We start from the raw sequence: 20,270 nt of genomic DNA, 5'->3' as shown, positions 1-20,270 counted from the left end.
GGATGATTTATTTATGTACGATGTGTTTGAACTGCATAGAGACAGTATTTAATGCATCAAGCACTTCTGTCCATACGTCTGTCTCTCTGCAAAGTTCTATGAAACAAACTGTGTCTTAAGCTCCAGACAAAGAGCAGCAGAGAGCCATTAGAAATGCATGGAGGTTTCTGCAGGTTTCAACAAGTTCAATTTAAGACTTTTTAAGACCATAATGACTGAAATTTAAGCTCACGTATGACAGATAAGAAGGAATATCAGAGTCCCAGTAATACACTACATCATAACTGACGATATGGTTAAGTAGCTGAGTAGAGAATAACCCTGGAGACAACACGTTATCTCTCAAACTACAGACATCATGGTCTTTAAAACAGACAAGCGGAGTAGAAACAATCAGTTATATGTTGGTCTCTTATAGTGAATACTGCCCACATCAACTAAACAAAAACCCACAACTATACACTAAACAAACCATGGTCTTGTCCGTATTTTTATTACAGCGTGTTAATATCTGTATCGTTGAGAAGAAGCTACAAGAACAAATTAAAGAAAGATGTGAAAACAGATTCCTGTTCCCTGATTAACTCTCAAACACAAACACATCAGGTGAGGAGAGGAAGGAATGTTAGCTTATAAATCAGAGGTGCACTGTGAGCCAGCTACAATACGAATAAGGTGCTAAGTTGACCGTGTAAGTTCAGCCGCAGCGAGTGATGTGCAAGACAAAGGCTCAAACTATAAATGGATAAAAACATTGACCAAATCTCTAAAAATAGGCCCCTGTGGATATTTGGAGTAACATGAACAGTGGCTTCCTCAGGGAGCTGTTACAATGTACAGGAGCTAATCTAACAGCCCTGATGGTTTTATGTGTGCTGGTGCATAATTGATTAGAATATATGGTTAATTTCCCCCAAAACATATATGTTAACAGATGTTTCAATCAATGGTTTTGGATTTTCAAAGACATCTGATCACTATTATTTCATTATATACACACACAGGTGCTGATACCTTGGTGAGGGCGGCGACCCTCTGGGCCAGCTCGGCCTCCACCTCAGGCAGAGTCTCTGCCTTGCGGATGGTCTGCTGCAGCTTCTGCTCCGCCAGCTCCAGTTTCTCCTGGAGTTGCCTGTTTCTGTCCTCAGTCTGCAAAAAAACAACCAAAAGCAAACAGTCATTAGCAGGCACGTCCAAGACTCATCTGTGCTACGTCACAGCCTCGGGGTTTGCTTTCAGCTCTGCAAGGTGAAGAGAGTGGCGAGAGAGAAAGAGAGAAAGAGGAAGACAAAGAGAGGGGGAGCGGGGATAGGTCAGGGCGGGGTGGGGAGGAAGTGAGGAAGAGAGCATTCATGATGACACAAAGACAGACAAAACCCGTATGAAAAAAGAAGAGAGACGTCTCCATCTCAGCGAGTACATGTAAAGAGACAAGCCAGTGTCTCTGAGGCTTCCCATTCAGTGCCTGCTGCGCTGGTCAGTGTGTGAATACAGCAGCGATTCATTAGCAGGAGGCTGAGAACTGCAGGCGATTCCTGCTGGCAGACAAGTCTGAGACTTGAACACCACACTCACTCTCGTGGGGATCTTTTAAAGCATTTTGGCCTCGTTCAGACCTGGTAGTTATATCTGCAAGAGATCCGATCCCAACTGAACTGTGTTAAGTGCGTGTGTTCACACCTGACTTCTGAATTCTGAATGTGAGTTTACAGATGTGTCATATTTCAATGTGTTTGTCTGTGTGTGGACGAGGTAGCGAGCGAGAAGAGTTTCATATGTGACGCAGTTGTGTTCACACAGCAAAGAGAACATGAGCATCAGATCTGAGTGATCAGAACCCAGGACGTATTTGGGTGGTACTTTAAACCAGGTCTGAACGGGGTCTTTGGTAAACGGTTGTGGGGCGTACTTGTCTGAAGAGGGACTCCTTGTTGGCCACTTCATTCTCCAGCTTGTCGTTAAGGTCATGGACGGAGGTGGCCTCCCGCTGAGCTGCCAGGTAGCGCTTCTCCAGGGTGGTGATCCTCTCCTCCATGTCTTCTTTCTGAGCTACTGACTACACACACACACACACGCATTAGTGTTTTCTCACACTATAACATGTCCTGCTAGCTCTTATTTAAGACATCTTTGGGTAACCGAGGGTAACCGTCCTCCCTACCTCTCTCAGATCTCTCTGTAGCCTTGTGTTCATGTCTTCGGACTTGATTAGGTCCTTTCTGGCCGTGTCCAGGTCCTCCTCCAGCTCATTGATGCGTGACACCATGGCAGCCATGCGCTCCTTCATCTGGCCCAGATCGGTCGTCTGACGGTCCACCACATCCTGGAGCTCACAGACCTTCCCGAACCCAGTTAACGACTCCTCCTCCTGACTCAGCGAACCATCCGACGACCGCTGGGGGTAAAATCAACAGTGTCAGCAAGGGTCAGAAAACAACAGGTATATGTGGGAAACATTCAGGCGAGGGGTGGAGCCTGGGTGGAGCAGCAGGAGACATGGCATATAAATTCTGCTGCATTTCTGTTTACAGCAAATCGACACCAGCGTCAGACCGTAGCACCAAATGCTCTCAAATCTCATTGTCTCAAGTTGACGTCTTCATCTTTTCTACGTGTATGGCTCCTCTTCTTCATGAGATCTTCCAGTTCACAGTGTCACATGTTAGAAACGTCATCTTCACTTACTCACTCGGAAATATTGCAGGCATTTTACTAGGGGGATGCAGGAAAAGTTCCAGAAAATGTTACGAGCAACTGACTTGGACATTTGCGTCCTCACAAATAGCTCCTCTGGAATATTTCAGGAAAATGTCAGGACTTCAGTGCAGGTCTGAAAGCAACTTGACATTCATAATAAACCTTTTTATTATTTTAAGCAGAGATGCTGCAGAACAAGCTGTCAGCAGAAACCTGGACTGTCTCCAGTCAGCTCACCTCTTCCAGAATTTACATCTTGTCTGTGCATGAATGCAGATTGCAGAGCACAGTTAATCACTGCATGCCAGGAGAGAGATGTACGAATACATGCATTATCCACTCAGAGCTCCGGCCAATTCTTGTTTGCTGAAACCATTTGTTACTTCAGCTTTGCTAGAATGACCACAGTTCAACATATTACAATCTGAATATAAACGATGGTTAACACCTGCAACACATAAAAAAAACTGGTGGAGTCCTTGTTCACACGCCGTCATTTCAAACACGCTGCTAAGTGACCTCACCTTGCCGTTAGTGCTCGGTGTGTTTTCAGAGTTGTGGTTGACCTCGCTGGTTCCATCTGCCAGCCCTCTCTTCTGGCTGCTCTGCTCCCTGAGGTACGCCAACTAGAGAAAACACCGCTCTGTTAAAACCTGGTCGAGTCATTCATTTGCTGGTGATAAACATCTCAACAATTTCTGGTTAACCACCAATTCAACAGCACTTAACTCGCTTGCTGCACATTTTTAATCATTGGTGATGTGCTCTCTGTGTGTTTCTGTCACACGTTTCCTCTGGGAGATGAATATAAGGGACCAACCACGACTTCTCTGATTGCAAACTCACACGAACACACTGCACAGACCAACACTCTTGTGCCAAATGGCCGAACCATCGGAAAATAAAACAACAAAAAGCTGCCCGGCCTGAGGAGGTAAATCAAGTGGTTGATTTTATGTGTGTGTTGACGTGCGTGCGTGTGCCTGTGTTTGGTTCCAGGCTGACTCCCAGGAACAAAAGATGACCGTAGCAGGAAGCAGAGAGGAAATCTAGGACACTTCCCCAAGATCCTCTGGGCCTTTTGTCAATCTTAATCCCATTCAATACACAGTGGACTTGAGACGCTCCTTCCCTTGTCATGCATGTGCACGTGTGGGTACTTAAAAGCTGTGAATCTGTTTTTCTTTGATTCAGTGTTAAGATGAGTGCAAAGAAATGCAGTTCAGGAGCGAAGCCTTTCAGCAACGTCACATCTGCTCTGGAAACGAGATTGATTAAAAGGTGTCATGATCTGTGAACAGCTGACTGTTGTGAAGCTGCAGGTCAAACCTTCTCTAATTTAGTTTGTGTTGGCAAAGAAGCATCAGAGGAGTCGTTGATTCACACATTGTGTGTGTACAGTCAGATTATGAAGCTAGAGACACAAATACATTTCTGAGCATTTGAACGTTTGACCCACTGGTTTAAATAACAAAACATCTTAGAATTCCATAAAAAGAAAAACTTCTTTAAGTCCCACTGTACATGGCTACGAGACAAAACAAATACTGCTCAGTAGCAACATTTCTGCAGTTTAACAAATTACAACAGACAGCAGTGACATTTGATGGTGGAACCATCTGTTTACTATATCTTTTCTTGGTTGAATTGTTAAATGATCATTCGGAGCGTTAAATTTCAGCCTAAACAAATCACTCCCCTGGCAAACATATGCTCCTCGTTAAAAACTGAGAATAAAACATTTAGTTTTCAGTTATGTTGACTTACTTCTTTGTGCGAGAGGGTGAGCTGTTCCTCCAATGCGCTGCATCTTTCCAAAGCAACACGTAGTCTTTCTCTAACCTAGAGAGCGTGTGAAACAAATAGAAATAAACACATTAAACTGTACAAACCTTCTTTTTTCCAGAAGTGTGACATGTAGAGAGTGGTACCTTCTCATCGAGGGCTTTGTGGTGTTCAAAAAGTGACTTAAGGGCTTTGAGGACCTCCACTTCACTCGAGACCCCTGCAGGAGACTGAGCCTGTCTCTTCACCACTGTCATCCTCAGACTGCGCTCGTGACGAGACACCAGGCACTCCAGGTGCTCCAACAGCAGCTGCTCACACCAACACAACGTTACAAGAGTTTGAATCACACCAAAAATCATTTCATCATCGACTCACCATTTAACTAACATTTTCTACAAAATAGACAAATGTACACAATCTTGTGACCATTCATGTGCATTGGGCATGTGAGTGCTGGTGTAAACAGGAAGGGAAGCGTGTCCTGCTTGACACAGGAATTGTCATAAATTGCTCGAATAACATCTCATCTCCTCCACACGTAAAAAGTTGTATCGTGTAGTCGAGGCTAATGCCGGCTGGTGAAGGCAGTCATGTGATGGGAACCTGACGAATCTGCAAAGATTATGTCATAGTTTCCATACATTTCCGTTTCTGTCCAGAGTTTTGGAAGTACAACGACAAACAACAGCGTTTCCAAACAGCGGCTCTAAAACTGAGTCAGGAGTTAGTGCAGCAGAGTTATTAAATGAAAACGTAGTTGTGTCGATGTAGCAAGAGGCAGCTGGTGAACCTGGTGTGTTCTTCTGGTTGTTGGATTTAATTTTCTGTCTATTTCTCTTGAGCATTGCATTCACAGCTAGCATACCACGCTAACGCAAACGCTGGCTTTGTTGTGTGTCCCGAGCACGAAACTGTGATTGTTGTCGTCATGATTACACCAGCGCCAAGAATCAGGCACGCCCACCGGCCACTGTCAAACATTAACGCAATGAATACACGTGAGTCCTATGTAAGTTTAGTGCTGCTGACTTATCGCAGTGAGTACAAGTACACTGAGCGCAGTGCTCATACTTAAATTCACTCCTACATGTAACTCTCTCAGAGTTGGAAATCATTGTTTGTGTATAAGTGTATGTTTTCATTTGACTTTTACCTGTTAGGTCTCAAATATTAAAAAATAAAGATGCATGTTGAGAGCAAACAGGCCTCGACACACACAGCAGTGTGTAATACTAATATTTTGATGAGTGAGCCGTTTGCGAGACTCTAACGTGTGACAATGGTTTGGATTAGAGGATAGACACAGATTTGTCAGCCAGTGTTATGACAACCATTGATACCCAAAACAATAAACAAGCAGGAATTCAACAGGGATTTCTAGCAGAGAGTGTAGCAGGGCGACGCACAGAGCTCCTCACTGGTGGATAGTTGAATGTGTAATAATCGTTTGTTGTAATCTGAGATAGTTTGACAGGAAACAATCCTGCACACATGCTACCAACCCGTGTGTTGTTTCTCTCTGCCTTCAGCTCTGCGATCTCCTCCTCCTTCTCCAGAAGCTGCTCCCGGCACACGTTCACCTCCTTTGTTAGTGCAGCAAACTCCTAGAATAGAAAGGGACAGATACAGTAACATGTAACCGCTACGTACTCAGCAGATTTTCCTTGAGGCACTGTACTTGAGAAAAATGAAAAGCCTGAGTAATGTGGAGACCGGGAGACTGTGCATTTCAAGTTTAAAACTTTGATCGAATCAATTCTAAATCAACTGCAGCAATCCAACGGCAGTTCCTGGAGGAAGATGTGTGTACTTAGACTGCTGATACCCTTTCAAATGTGTGTGTCTGTAAATTTCAGTCTGCAGGTTTGTTCATATTGATATTCGTCTTTGATTTTCCAGTAAGATGTTCGACATTTGAGATAAATAAGCCGTAAAGTTTCAATCTTTAAATGTTTTCCTTTCTACTATCACAGAATGGATATTTTGCCTGTGTTTAATGTAAACAGAAAATCAATATCAAGAGTTACAAATAACTGTGTACATTCCTTTCTCTCCTTGTCCCTGTAGTCTATCACACCTACAACACAAAGGTCGTGTTTACATCTGAAACAATGGAAGTGGAGACGACGACTGCTTCCTGTCCGTCTCTCCTCACGGTCCTGAGTTAACATGGAATTGACCAGGAAGACGACGACAGGAACAACGGAATAAAAAGATGATGTCCGTCAAATCACCATCGAAAAATATGAAAATACAACAAAATTCTGTTTCTGTTTTTACACTTGTTCTAATAAATGTTACACTACTTTCATGTCTGAGGTTCTCTTCAGACAAATGCAGTTCCATATACACGCACACACACTGCTTTTAGGAATTACATGCATGGTTGAACCTAAAGAATGTGCCATCCTGATTTTTTTGCCCTGTAGCACGGCACCCTGAGTGGCCAAGCCTTCTTGCTGCGTTGTGCGTTGTGCGTTGTGCGTGTGTGTGTGTGTGTGTGTGAAAGAGGGTGGGGGGTGACTGCTGGAACTGATCGGTCTTTTCAGTCACTACCGCAGCTATTCTCCCTTCACTTCAGCCTCTGAGCTTTTCCAGCGACTGGCACAGATTCTGCTCCTCTAAAGGAGTCAGAGAGAGCCTCTCCTATTGGCTGCAGCCGGAGGTCTCCGCTCTCCGCCAGCCAATGACAGGTCAGAAGAGGCAGGCCCGCTGGTAATTACAGAGTGGAGAACTTACTACATTCCTGAGCAGACGCTGAGGTTGACTTGTACAGCAACCTTCAGATTTCTCTCAGGCTCTCTGTACCATTTATGACCTTCTCTTCTCTGCCCCTGATGTTTCGTAACTCATCACTTCCACACAGAAGAAAGACAAGATTGATACTTGGTGGTAAAAGTGTGGTTAAATAATTTCAGCCAAGGAAAATGTAGCCACAGAAAAGCCCATAAAAGGCTCACTGGCTACTAAACCAGATCAATTAATGATTTACAAGTTATCAATTATCAACATAATCTACCTTCGCTGCAGACGTTTAGGGTTTTAGTAATTGTGTGTGTGTGTGTGTGTGTGTGTGTGTGTGTATATACCTGAACTCCATCAACACGTATGTGCACACGATGGACATGACAACATGTACGAGGCAATTCAACACAACACCCTAGAAATAAACACCACAAATTTTAGGTTGGCTACATAGAAAATAGATGTGTCGCCATCAACTCTAAAATAATTTGCTCAGTTCGTTTAACTACAGATGAAATAAAAAAAATTCATTATCGATTAATCTTTTGTCCATAAAATGTCCCTAAAATCATTTTATTTGTTCATTTTTAACCAATAAATATTTTGGGAAAAAATTACTAAAATGAATAATCAATCATCAAAGTTCAGTAGTTAGAATAATTATCTGTCAATCAATCAATTAACTGACTAAAGGCCACATTTGTCATATGTATTTTTAAATCAATCGTCTAATAAAAATCACCATGCACAGAAACCGTGGGTTTGGATCCATCCAATCCTGAGAAGCCGTCAGGATCAAGGATAACAAGGAAGTCAGTGGCCCAGTTTGATTTGCCATCATCGCTGAGGCGCACATCAAAAAGAAGAAAACTAATTTCTGCTAACAGCTCAAACAACTGATCCTGCAGATCGAACCCGTTCCAAACCCCCCCCAAAATAATCAAACGTGACTTGAGAAACGTGAGGTCATATTTATTTGTGTGACACGTGACAATTTCAGAGGAAAGAGATATATATATATATATATCAGTTCAAACAGTTACATGTAGATTGAATAAAGCTTTTATATATAATCACAGGCACTGGAGCCTGATCCCATTTCTCCCTGCAGCAGAGAAACTGGTGCCTGGCTCATTGAGCGTAGACGAGTGACACGCTGGTTCGAAGTGGAGGAGCTGAGCTGTAAGCCTTAGAACAGGGGAGGGGATTAGGGGGGGTGGGGGGGGTACATGAATATGTGTGCCAACCTATTAAAGGAACAGTGTACCAAAACACAGAGGCACACAGAGGCTTTTCAGGGATAACTGTACTCGGTGCCTTCCTCTCGGGCTGAAGAATATCCCAGCACCTCTGTGGCAGTGAAACCACTTCCTGTGTTATAAGACTGTTAATGAATCTGACGGATTGGACAGGGGCTTTATAATGTAATAACACAGAAATGATATTTACCAAACTAAATGTAGCTTTCATGCATTAAAATATGAAATATGGGGACATGAGCTGCCCATTCAACAGATTCAAATTATAGGTTTTTCAAAAGGTGTCATTTCTTTAAAACATTTTCACCCTGATTCTATCTGCATATACCTTACAAGAAAATTTGAATATTTCTCTGTCTTATTTGTCTATTTAATATCCATTTTTTTGTAATAGAAAAAAAAGACATGTCAACTGTCTCCGAGCAAGTTTTCAAAAATTTTCAACACTTTGGCCTTGTTGTTAAGAAGAAATTCAAAGATATTAATACAATGCTTCTATGAAAAGGGCACTCACTATTACATACTAGAATAAAGCAGTAAATAAATGACGGCTTTAAACAGGAGCGGAACATACTATTTAAAAGGACTGAATCTTTTAATGTTCCCACTCCAGATAAACAAACAGCACAAAAATATCTTGAAATTTACTGATGTTCTTAGCAACATTGCAAAAGGTAAAAACAACAGGACCCATTGAGGCTCCGCGATGTCAACAGTACGGACAAAAGAACCCAAAACACCACAGAGTAGAACACAACTATCATCTCTACAGGATGCTGCCAAACTACACTCAGCCACTCTGTTTAATTGACCTTTATAGCACTAACTTATCAACATTTTGCCTAAGACTGCGCTTGATTTGAGTACCAGTGCACGTCATGGAGTTGGCAAATGATGAATAGGCCTGAGAATAAGCCCCATTTCTTCCCAACGCCCTACCTCCGCCAGGCTGTGCTGCGTTTGGAACTGAGATCGGAACCAATAGGCCTACCTCCTACATAATGACTTCAGCCGTTCTTAAAAGCTTATAGCGTGTGCTGAAATCTGACACTGTGCAGAGGGCATCTGTTCTCCTGGAGGAGGACTCACCGTCAAAAACTAATTAGACGCCACAATGGCTCCTATTCAGAGCTGCCCCAACACACACACACGAGGAAAACGTCAATTTCAAAGAGCTGACGAACTGCTAGTTCGCACCACCTCTTTTCCAAAAGGTGCAATCATCATTAGCGTTGTAGCAGGTCTTACTTCAGGTGCAGTCCGACACACTTCATGTATATATGTATGTACCAGTGTCCTGACTGTATCGTTTAAACATCCTCACCCAATGCACACCCCCCCACTCAATCTACATCTGTATTCAGTATCACCGACACTTGATCTGCTCATTCCTTTATCATGGTTAGAAAGACATCACATAATGACAGGCCACAGCTTCAGTACTAATGTCCATGTGCCTAAAAACTAGAGAAATAGAGGTAAAGGGTTGAGTATTGTATAGATTTCATTGATTCTACTTCCTGACACAGAAGCAAAAGCAAGAAAAACTAATGTGTTTATTATATGAAATAAATTCATTGGATTCTTCAGTTTTCACCTCATAAAGTTTATTTACTGTAAACATACTTCCTGTTAGACATGTTCTTCTCTCTAATACCGATTACGATACCTTGACTTTGCGTACAACCAATCTGATACCAGGGAATTTGAAGAAATAAACATATACGAGGTATTTTAACAGCTGTGTACTACAAACCTTGTATGGAAGTGATGATTTCTATCATTGATGTAAGTGGCTTAGGTTAAACCTTTTGAAAAACAAATACATACAGAGAATGAATTACAAAGAACTTCTTCTATTGGCTAGTTTGAAAGTCGGAGCTGAAAAATAACTCAAATTAATAAATCTAGGAACACACAAAAATGACTCCCTTTAAACTAAGTCAACAAGTTCTTCAATAAACCAGTGCCTTAGACATAACAGGATATAAAGACCCTGTACAGACTGAGCAGCGCGTGGTAACGGTTGTAGGAAGCCGCCGGCAGAACGCTGTCAGGTTTGGGGCCAAACTAAACAGAGGAGCCGTCGCTGCCGTCTGTTTCCTTTTATGTTACTGTTTCACATCACGTTTGGCAAAAGACACTTGCACTGTCGTCACTTTTATGACGCCGTGTGGAACAAGTCGGCCTTTGTTTCTCTGGTTGACCACTATGCTTCCTCAATTCGTGCCATTGTGCCGCAGAGTGGAATATAAAATGTGGTCAGTGTGGTCGACGAGCTCCCTCAAAATAAGGAGCAAAATGTAATAATAATCCTTTATTAATACATCACTTTAAAAAAATACAGTTACAAAGGGCTTCACAGAGGATTTGCAGACAAATCACATACACGCACGCAAACACAATCCTCTATAATCTGTGCATCTCAAGATTGTGGAGGACGGTCTTATTATCTTATTAACCTGAGTGCAGTGTTTTGGTATCAAATTAGCTCATAGCAGGTGTAGTCAAATCCTCTAATACTGTTCATCCCTGCAAGAGAAACACTGAGGGTCATCTGAGTGATCGGTTGACGGGGAGCTAGTATTACTCAAACCAGGTCTACTGGATTGTATTTCACTCCCATTTTCTCATATGAGATGCCCTGTCACACATGTGGCCCACAACAGGAGCTCGCCCACGTGAGACATGTTCTCACCTGCCGTTTGGTGGAGGTAAGGGGTGGCACCTGAGTAAAGCATGCAGGAGGTATGATAGAAACTTCATCAACACGCCCATGCTGTGAATTCTCTGTGGGGCAGGACTAGGCCAGACGTTACATGGACTTTGTTCTCCGAAGCGAGCGCAGGGTCAAAGTGTGTTTAATATCCAGTATAACTGATTCAGACAGTCACATTCTCATATACAGCTCCTCCAGGAGAAGACTAGATAAATTCTGGTTTTCAGTTCATGTGTGGAAACACTGAAGCCCTGTGCACACATTAACTCTTGATAGTGTCCGGACGTTCTCCAGAGTTTGTCTTTCACATATGAACACTGCACCAGGAGATTGTGTGTTCAGATACATTCACAACAACACAGACATGCTAAGGTGAGGGGTGGTGCAGTATGCAACAGGCAGGACATACCGTATTAATTCAGCTGCAGAGATCGTGTGTTTAGGTTTACAGCACTTCGACACCAGCGTTTGCTCTTATCACCAAAAACTCTCCAATCTCATCAGCTTTCTTAATTGACATCTTGCGAAATGTATCTGTCGCCTTAATATAAACACTCGCCCGCAGAGAGTCCTCCTGTGTTCTCCCATCGGCTCATTCAAACATTATCCACAGTTTTTACTATCAAGCAGGAGAAACTCTGAAGAATGTCCGCAGCAACTGACTCAACCATTTGTGTTCTCACATAAAGCTCGTCCGGATTAGTTCAGGAGATAATCCAGTGCATATCTGAAAGCAGCTCTAGTGTGGTACCTGAAGCAACACCCCCCCCGAGCTGTTTGTGGTCCGAGACCATTTTATCACTAAAACTTAACCTTTTGGAACAAAAGTCTCTAAGGCCTCCACAGATTACAGGGCCGAAGCATGTAAACTGCCAGACACACGCAAACACAGTGAAACTCGTCAGGCACTGACAGAGGAAGTCCAATGATCTTACACATCAATTATCACACGTAAATTAAGAAAAATATACCAATTAGCAGAGCAGGATTTGAGAGGAGCTCTTCTGTCTAATTAATGTCACATTTTATTTAATTCACATGCTGGATAAAACATCAGGGAGTCAACAAATTAAGTGTAAGATTTTTAAGACCTTTTCTGTCCGTTTTACTCCCCCGTCTTGATCCCTGTTGTCCCAAATTTAAAAGAGTTTCGATACACACCACAGTTTGCTTCAGTAGCACTTCCAAGAACTCATCCTTCTCAAACTACTTATTGTTTAACTTGCATTTCCCCGTGTTCCCAAACAAGCTGGTAGAGGCCAGCTAGAAAGGATTTAGTTTAATGCATAACCTCAACCAGAAACACAGTAACGACGGTGCGCGTACGCTGGTGTACAGATTTACATGGATCACACTGGTAAACCATCACCCAGGTTCAAGAACACTGCACCCCAAACGTGAGATACCAGGGAATCTATCCATCCATATCCTCAGACGGGTCATTCACTGAATAAAAATCATGTGTTGTGAGGAGTTAGGAAAGGACACTTTTCCATGAGAGTAGCTAAATGTTTGTTGAGAAAACACATGACTGAAGCGACATGGAGTGATGCTAAACACTGCCACACTGCCACACACACACACACACACACACACACACACACACACACACACACACACACACACACACACACACACACACACACACACACACACACACACACACACACACACACACTTAAAAGCCACAGCTGACAGAAATGCTCTGAAATACACTTGACCGTAACATGCGCGCCCTAAACTTGCATTAGGTTAATAAAGAATATATGTCTGTTAAAACTGCTGCTGGTACACTATCCACAAGAGGATATTTGATTGATGGTGACTCTAATTTGTCCTGTGCACTGAATACAAAAAGAACAGGGCACAACTGGAGTTTGGAGAAGCTGCTGACGTGTGAGCAAGCTGCTCTGGAATGTTTGTGCATTCCAGTCAAAGGGTTCTTGCAGCAGGACGGAGGGAACAAGAGAGAGAACTGCACCTCCCCTTCACCTACCTACTCCCGCCTGAAGACCCACACTCCGCAACACAACACAGAGAAATGGCACCAGCTTCATTCATCTTAAAGGTTAATAAGAAGGTATCTCAATGCATCTATTAGGAATATGGTTAATCGCAATTCATGCTTCATATGACTTTTGGCTCATTTTAAATTTCCTTTTGGTTTATGCAAGTACGTTTTACTACAAATACATTGTTAATCTGCAAGAAGAGATTAGACTAGCAGGATGGGTTTTCTGTTTTATCTCTGTTCTTGAAACACATCTTATATCTGTATTTATACTCGATGAATTTCTTATTGTTTGTTGTAAAGCACTTACTTGTATTGAAAAGTGCTATTAAAATTAAGTTATTATTAAAACTGATTATTAAAAGTGCTGTTCACACAACCACAACTTTTTTCTTCAATCCACTACTAAATCAAGTCTAAAACTGCCAGATCATTTCAGTTAGAGAAATCGTATCTGGTATTCTCTCCTCAACGGGAGATTAAAACAAGAGAACTACATTGGCAGACACCTAGAGCCACATGTGGTTGTCTTTAGTTTTCTTAAATGTTCAGCAAATATAATCATCAAATTCCTCAAAAGAACCCAAAAACAAGTTTTGGTTTGGAAATTTCAAATCAAACTTAAATAATTTAAATCCTTTTGGAAAGTGTATAAACTCCAGATCACAGCAGACAAAGTGTCTCTCCATTTTCTAAGAGCTAGATTTCCTTGACTTCCAGATACAAATCCCAGGAGGCGGGGTGGATAGCCAGATGATCAGCTGACAACACAGAAGGAGCATAAGCAGCCGTGTGTGCGTGCACACGTATAAACTCCGTAGTTTTAGACTGACTGAAGACCTCTGTTATTTCTATGGTGAAGAAAATGAGGAAAGGCTGAATATTTAGAATGGAAACTGAAACAGAAGTAATTTTATACTGGCTACAAGACTGCGATAACAAATCCTTTTGTTAGAAACCTTTTTAAATATGCTAGTCTTTGACCTTTTGTAAATATCTTCTCTTATCCATGAAACCTTGAACCTTTTTCTAAACCTATGCAGGAGGATGTTTGTGAAATGCTCCTCTGTCAACAGGATTACATCCTCTTAATACCTTTATCTTTTCAGCCTGAACAAATCCTTACTCATTGTCTATAGGTTACTACTTCTGACATTCTAGTGGTCCAATGTATTAATTGTGTGTATGAACATTTTAGACTTAATTAATGATAATGACATTTGGACAGTGCAGTGTAAGCAAAGTCTGGGAGCTTCTGACGTCTGAGTCGCACTGGGTGCATGTGCGGCGTATGATTTACTGTGTCTTGTATTAACAGGGAGTGCGTCTGCTCCGGAGCTGCTACCTAAGCTTTCTGGTGTAACCACTGTAATTCCTTGAATTAATGTAGGTCCAAGAACTCGACTAAATGCCAGGACGCTAGAGTGTGAAGACGTGCATCTTCCAGTCCTAAAAGTATTTCACAATAAAAACCATGTTAAAACACATGAACGGATTCAGTCAACAGAAACACTACAGTGCCTTTACTTTGTAACAGGTAGAGAAAGTGCTGCAAATAGTTATGTTGGTGAGTTATTCAACAGATAGACATTGACAATGTGGTGAAAGATCATTTTCACTCACTATTTAGGTGTGAACCGACTCCCTAGAAGAGCAGCTCACACGCAGGAGACGAACCTGAGACATGCGGCCCACGTTGACATGTGGCTGCTCTAACCTGATAACATGAGCGGCAAAATGAAAAGCAAGACGGTCCACAGCGCACTTACAGCCAGTGTGACCTCGGCAAAACTTTACATAGTATGCAAACATTAGTTCATCGCAAATACTTCTAATTTACTTTAAATACTAATTTAACAAACACTAAACACACACGTCTGTCTGAAGCTAGTGTGTGTGAAAGCTACGGACAATAATACTAACAACAATGCTCAATTTCCACATGTTTAACAGCAAAGTGTCGACTGAGTGAATAAAAGCCTGAAATCGCCACTTCACCATAACGTGGGCTCATCGGGGAAAGAACACGTTCCGACGCTACTCGGTGCGTTTTCTCTGCACCGGTAATGACGTCATTGTCGCAGGATTATGACGTACAACAACTACAGCCGGTAGATTTTAAATGTTTATATTACACTTAGTATTAATACTTTAAGTTAAAAAACCACACACTGAATGACCATCATTAAACGTAGAATTAAACTTGTTTCCCGCAGTTTGTGCTGTGATGCGCTCCTCATATTTATATTTATACGACAGGTCGGGCTGTTCCTGCTGCCCTCGCTACTCTCGTCTCTCCGCCACGCGCGCAATCCATGATGGTATATTGCTCGGTTAGTGACCATCGGTTGTACTTAACACGATGCATTGTGGGAGTGTCTGAGTGTTTGGATGCAGTTTTCTTGGCAGTGCGTCACAATGCAGCAAAGACAGACCTCAGCATCCCACACTTGTGTGTTTAACATCACTTCCTAGCATCTGATGGGAGATGGGATATGATGAGTTAGAGCACAGTGGCCCTCTCTACTCTCAGTCTGCACGAACACTGAAATGAAACACCTTGTTAACTTTATAAAACTGGATGTTGGTTCAACCAAAACTACAACAACACTAAGCTGATTGCCTCTTATGCATCATTAAAATGTGGAAACTTGATCCCTGTTTTAAATTTAAGACCACAGCAAGTAGAAACATGAGTCCATAATATAACAGAGCGCTGCAAGCAGATGGACAAAGCTGGGATCAAGACTCCCTCCGCATTATGCAAATAGCAGAAACACAAGTACAGTTATGACTCTAATTACTGTAAGGAGCTTATTGCATATTAATTGTATGCACAGTAGTGCTGAGGTTTTCATATTTTGCAATAAGCATTGCAGTAATGAACCATGTTACATTATTCCTCTGACATGTGCAATAATTTAACGTGAGAAATAAACACCTGCAGTGCACCACTTTAAAAACTTTTAAGTTTCTTGTCACAGTCATAGCTTTCTTTCTTTCTCTCTGAGGACCGTGATCAGTCATAGTGTTATTTATTAAATTAGACTACGCCAAGATTATAGCGTGCCACGGTGGGCCTAATTTGCCTTGGTGCACACACCACTGCACATTGCTATCAGCGGGCCATACAACGCACAAAACCATGCCAGACTCTGGTGTCCACAGTGGGAGCCAAAGATCTGTAAGAGCCGTCATCCAAAAGTGAAACTGACACTTGGGCTAAAAATGCTGCAAGGACTCAGGCGGGAAGGTGCTTCAAAGGGCACTGGTGTGTTTTTAAAGTAACACCCCAGTCAGACTGAAAGAGTGACGCGGCTCAAGCCCATATTGAGGGTCTCTCTGTTCCAAGCTTTGGTCAAACTGGGATTACAACAAGGAATGGAAACTAAATAGGGCTGCAGGATATTAGGAAAACATGTGATAACGTTGGTGATGATATGATTTGCGATATGTAAACAATTAATAGATAATCCAGAGTCTCTGGATTGGACATTTATGTTCACACATGCACCTCCTCCGGAGAAAGTGCGTAAGTATCTCCGCAGTTCAGTGCATGTCTGAAAGCATCTTAAGAGGGGCGATCAAGAGAGAGGAGAGTGTGCAGATGGAAAAACATATGGGTGAAATGAAAACTAAACATCTAACTGGTGATTTATTTGATATAATCTAGTGTGAAAGGAAACTGGAGTGTGCAGATAGTATTAGTGTGACCGTTCTCAGTTCATCGGTCCAACACAATGAGTAGACCCACATCACACACCTGTCTGCTGTCTGAACGTGAGATCAAATTACAACTATCTCCATCATCCCAACGTATACATCATAATCATCCACCTCTATAGCTGTGTTTTCGAGAGAAAATGAAGGACGTGCTCTCTGGCTTACCTGTGGCAAAGCAGTGTTGAGTTGTCTCTGCAGCGAGTCTCTTTCGTGGCTCACTTCGTGCAGTTTGCCCTGCGTCAAGCCCAGGTTCTCCTGAGACTCCCTCAGAGTCTCCAGAAGACGATCCCGCTCCTCCAGCATGGACACCATCAGCGACTCAAAGTGACCCTCAGAGTCAGACTGCAGCGGGGAGCCGGAGCCCCGTCGACCACTGCTGCCTACCCCACCGGGCCCTTCGGCCTCACTGATGGTGGGCATCACCTCGCACATCATCTACAGACATGAGACAGTTATGAGGTGGGGAAGGAGAGCGCAGGAAAGGCATGGAGCTGGGAGCATGGGCGGTTTGTGAACTATAACATTTCATTTGTAGAACAGACTAACGCTTCCATATGAAAGATGCTAAAAAGGGGATCTAATTTATTTAAACTCTACAGTGATGCCTTCCCAGAACAGAGGGATTAAACTGAATTTAATTCACCCACTACAGCAGAAAAATGGTTTCATCTCAACACCAAAAATGTATCACTGACATCCATTGATTTGACACTGAAATATTATTCATGTGCAAGCAAAGTTGAGTTTGTTTTGGTTGGAAATTCTCCGTTTTCATTCATTCTCCTAAACAAACACCAGAAAAATGTGGAAGAAAAGATGGAGAAAACAATAATATATGTAACCAAATCATTTAGTGGGGACAACGTCTTGCACATCCTCGTCCTAACGGATTTAAACATGGTAAATGTAAGTGGTTTTCATTTTGGCTGAACATTGATGCATTAAACCAAAGCAGTCCGCTCTTGACAGAGTTGACTCACAACAGTGGGCAAGTTTAAAAGTGCAGCCTTGTGCTGACTTAATCAGCGGACATTGACATCAGCCAACAGAACAACACACCATCTAAACATAATGGAAAACTCAGTCAAATCAGCTGAACCTGCTCAGTGATTAATAGTAATGGTTAACTACAACTAAAACACACTTGACCAAGTCATCTGTCTAACTAACCTACACTGGAATTGTTTGGAAAAGAAGGGAGAGGGTTAAATAAATCACAGGCCACTAGGAAAGCTGTGTGGTGTCTGAAGCATCTAACAACAGCTGAGCAGGAAGGTCTGGGGCGTTAGAGCCAGTCTGCAGACCCTGTAGACAGACTGCTCCACAAAGAGCCAAGAATCATGTGAGCTGGATTTACATACCTACGAGGAACAACAGTTTACAAATTGGACAACTTGGTTGCAGCCAGAGTGCAGCCAGAGTGCCCCCCCCCCCCACACACACACACACACACATTCATCTTAGTCTCTGCATCACCTGAGATGCCAAAAGCCATTTGCTTTCAGAATCCACTGTATTCGGTTCGGTGCACCGCCCTCAACCGCAAGTGCATCGTCCAGCAACTGTGTTCAAGAGCTGGGCCGTGCTTGTTCCATACAAATTAACCTGCCAGGTTTAATTAACTACAGATGCAGAAGGCAAGTTTGGAGGTAACAAACACCACTACTGTAGGAAGGAGACAAAGTTAACCTGATTTATCCAGAGTCAAACACACACTCCATATCCAGGTCAAGCCACTGAGGCTCAGCCATGAGGGGGAGGGTCACTCAGCATCCATGGGGGACTGACAGATGGTGGGTCCACTGTAACTGAGCGGACATGGCAAACGTCAAAAGGTAAAGATGACAGACAGAAAGAAGATGAGGCGGCAGGACACCTGAACTTTAAAAGACTTTAAAAGAGTGAGGGTAACACAACACGTGACATCTTTCAAAATGCAACGTGAATAATTAGAAATGCAACCTGCAGGTATCGACCTAATGAAATCAGGTAAAGTAAGGTACACGTCGGTCCGTGTTATCCACAGTGACCCACACACTCCTGTCAATGTGGTTGATCCCTGCGAGCAGAACACGTGACCTTGTGTCTGATGGGTTTGTAGCTCACCTTGAATGAATAGCGTTATTTCAGATGTCTTTGTGAGCCCCACGTTACTCGGATGTCGAGTAAACAACAAAGTCCGGGTGCTCCAGCTGTGTCCCCGCCTGGTCGAGCTGTACCGACACTCCTAGGGTCGCCCGGCAGAGAGAGCCCCCTCGCAGGCTGGGGAGCGGGGATCGTTTCCTGAAGGCCTCGCCGCGAACCCCCACATGAAGTGAGCAGGGAGAGGGGCAGTATTCCAAGTTCGGCCGGCTAACTCCGCGTTAGCAGGCTAGCATGAAGTAAGCTGGTGATTGCATATCTGGACGTGGAAGTAAAGTGTCCGTGTTTGATCCCTTAAAACGTAACACGCGTCCTCCAATACAAGCGGAACCGCTCGAAGAGAACCCGGGCAGGTGACGTGGAGACAGATGAAGCGGAGCTCTTTGGCTTGAAGTCAGTCTGGAGGTTAGCTACTAGCCCGCTAGTTAGCTAACGCTTGCTAGTTTTCAGATAATTCTCTAAAGACGCGCTCTGTTTGACATAAAAGTAGACAACATGGTGGAATGCGTCGTGTCCGTGTGTCTTACATGAACCGACCCAGCCAACGAGCCTTTTAACCCCCGGAACTCCGCCTATTCTCTCCAGTAGCGTTAGCGCGTCGGCTAGCGTTAGCTTCCCGTCGCCTCGGTGGAGTCACGTCACCACATCTCGAAAACTTCCAGCCGACGTTAGCGAGGATTCCGCTCCGAGTGGGGACCTGCGAGCCGCGGCTTGTATTCCATTCGTGTCCGTCCGAGCCGCTGGTGCTCAGTCGGGCTTTTTCCACCGAAGAGGGTCCGTCGGTTCGCTGCTTCCCGGTCGCCACTGCCTGCCAGCCTCGGCAGTCGGGACAGCCAATGGAGGGCTCCGGGTCTCTAGCGCCTCATGAGCCTGGAGTCTGCGGGAGGAGAGCGAGTCCCGGGCCGGCAAGAGGAGGAGGCGGGGGGGGAGCAGCTCCTTCCAACTGCTCACATTCATTATTATCTTTAATTCGTTTGTATTCTTCATTCTTTAGCCTCAGGTGTCACCTCATCCAACGCCCCCACCTACAAATGAGCTGGTCTCATTTCCATGTATGAAGATATTTAACAATAATCACCCATGGATACAAATATCAATCATATCCAACTAAAATAAAAGTAATTTAATAAAAAAATTCTATGAAAACAATTCAATACAGCAACAAATAAACTAGAATTACCATAGA

General features: G+C 43.2%; 1 protein-coding gene across 18 annotated transcripts in view; it reads right to left on the bottom strand.

The window, feature by feature from the left end:
• The window catches only part of ppfia1 (PTPRF interacting protein alpha 1), a 37,180-nt gene extending 17,181 nt beyond the window's left edge, over positions 1-19,999 (bottom strand). For 12 of the 18 annotated variants that reach the window (XM_035155648.2, XM_035155650.2, XM_035155647.2 and 9 more), the window contains exons 1-9: positions 19,049-19,999; positions 17,108-17,377; positions 5,988-6,089; positions 4,629-4,793; positions 4,465-4,539; positions 3,222-3,323; positions 2,162-2,395; positions 1,910-2,056; positions 1,015-1,149 (exon numbers count right to left, since the gene is read on the bottom strand). In XM_035155648.2, the coding sequence (XP_035011539.1) occupies positions 1,015-1,149; positions 1,910-2,056; positions 2,162-2,395; positions 3,222-3,323; positions 4,465-4,539; positions 4,629-4,793; positions 5,988-6,089; positions 17,108-17,377 (1,230 nt within the window). In that variant the 5' untranslated portion in view covers positions 19,049-19,999. The remainder of the gene's footprint in view (positions 1-1,014; positions 1,150-1,909; positions 2,057-2,161; positions 2,396-3,221; positions 3,324-4,464; positions 4,540-4,628; positions 4,794-5,987; positions 6,090-17,107; positions 17,378-19,048) is intronic. The other 6 variants (XM_035155665.2, XM_035155658.2, XM_035155664.2 and 3 more) reach the window with 2 other exon arrangements.
• Between the last annotated feature and the right edge of the window lie 271 nt (positions 20,000-20,270).

This window comes from Hippoglossus stenolepis, chromosome 1 (assembly GCF_022539355.2).
Source record: "Hippoglossus stenolepis isolate QCI-W04-F060 chromosome 1, HSTE1.2, whole genome shotgun sequence".
Taxonomy (NCBI): Eukaryota; Metazoa; Chordata; class Actinopteri; order Pleuronectiformes; family Pleuronectidae; genus Hippoglossus; species Hippoglossus stenolepis.
This window is presented reverse-complemented; position numbering and strand designations above follow the sequence as displayed.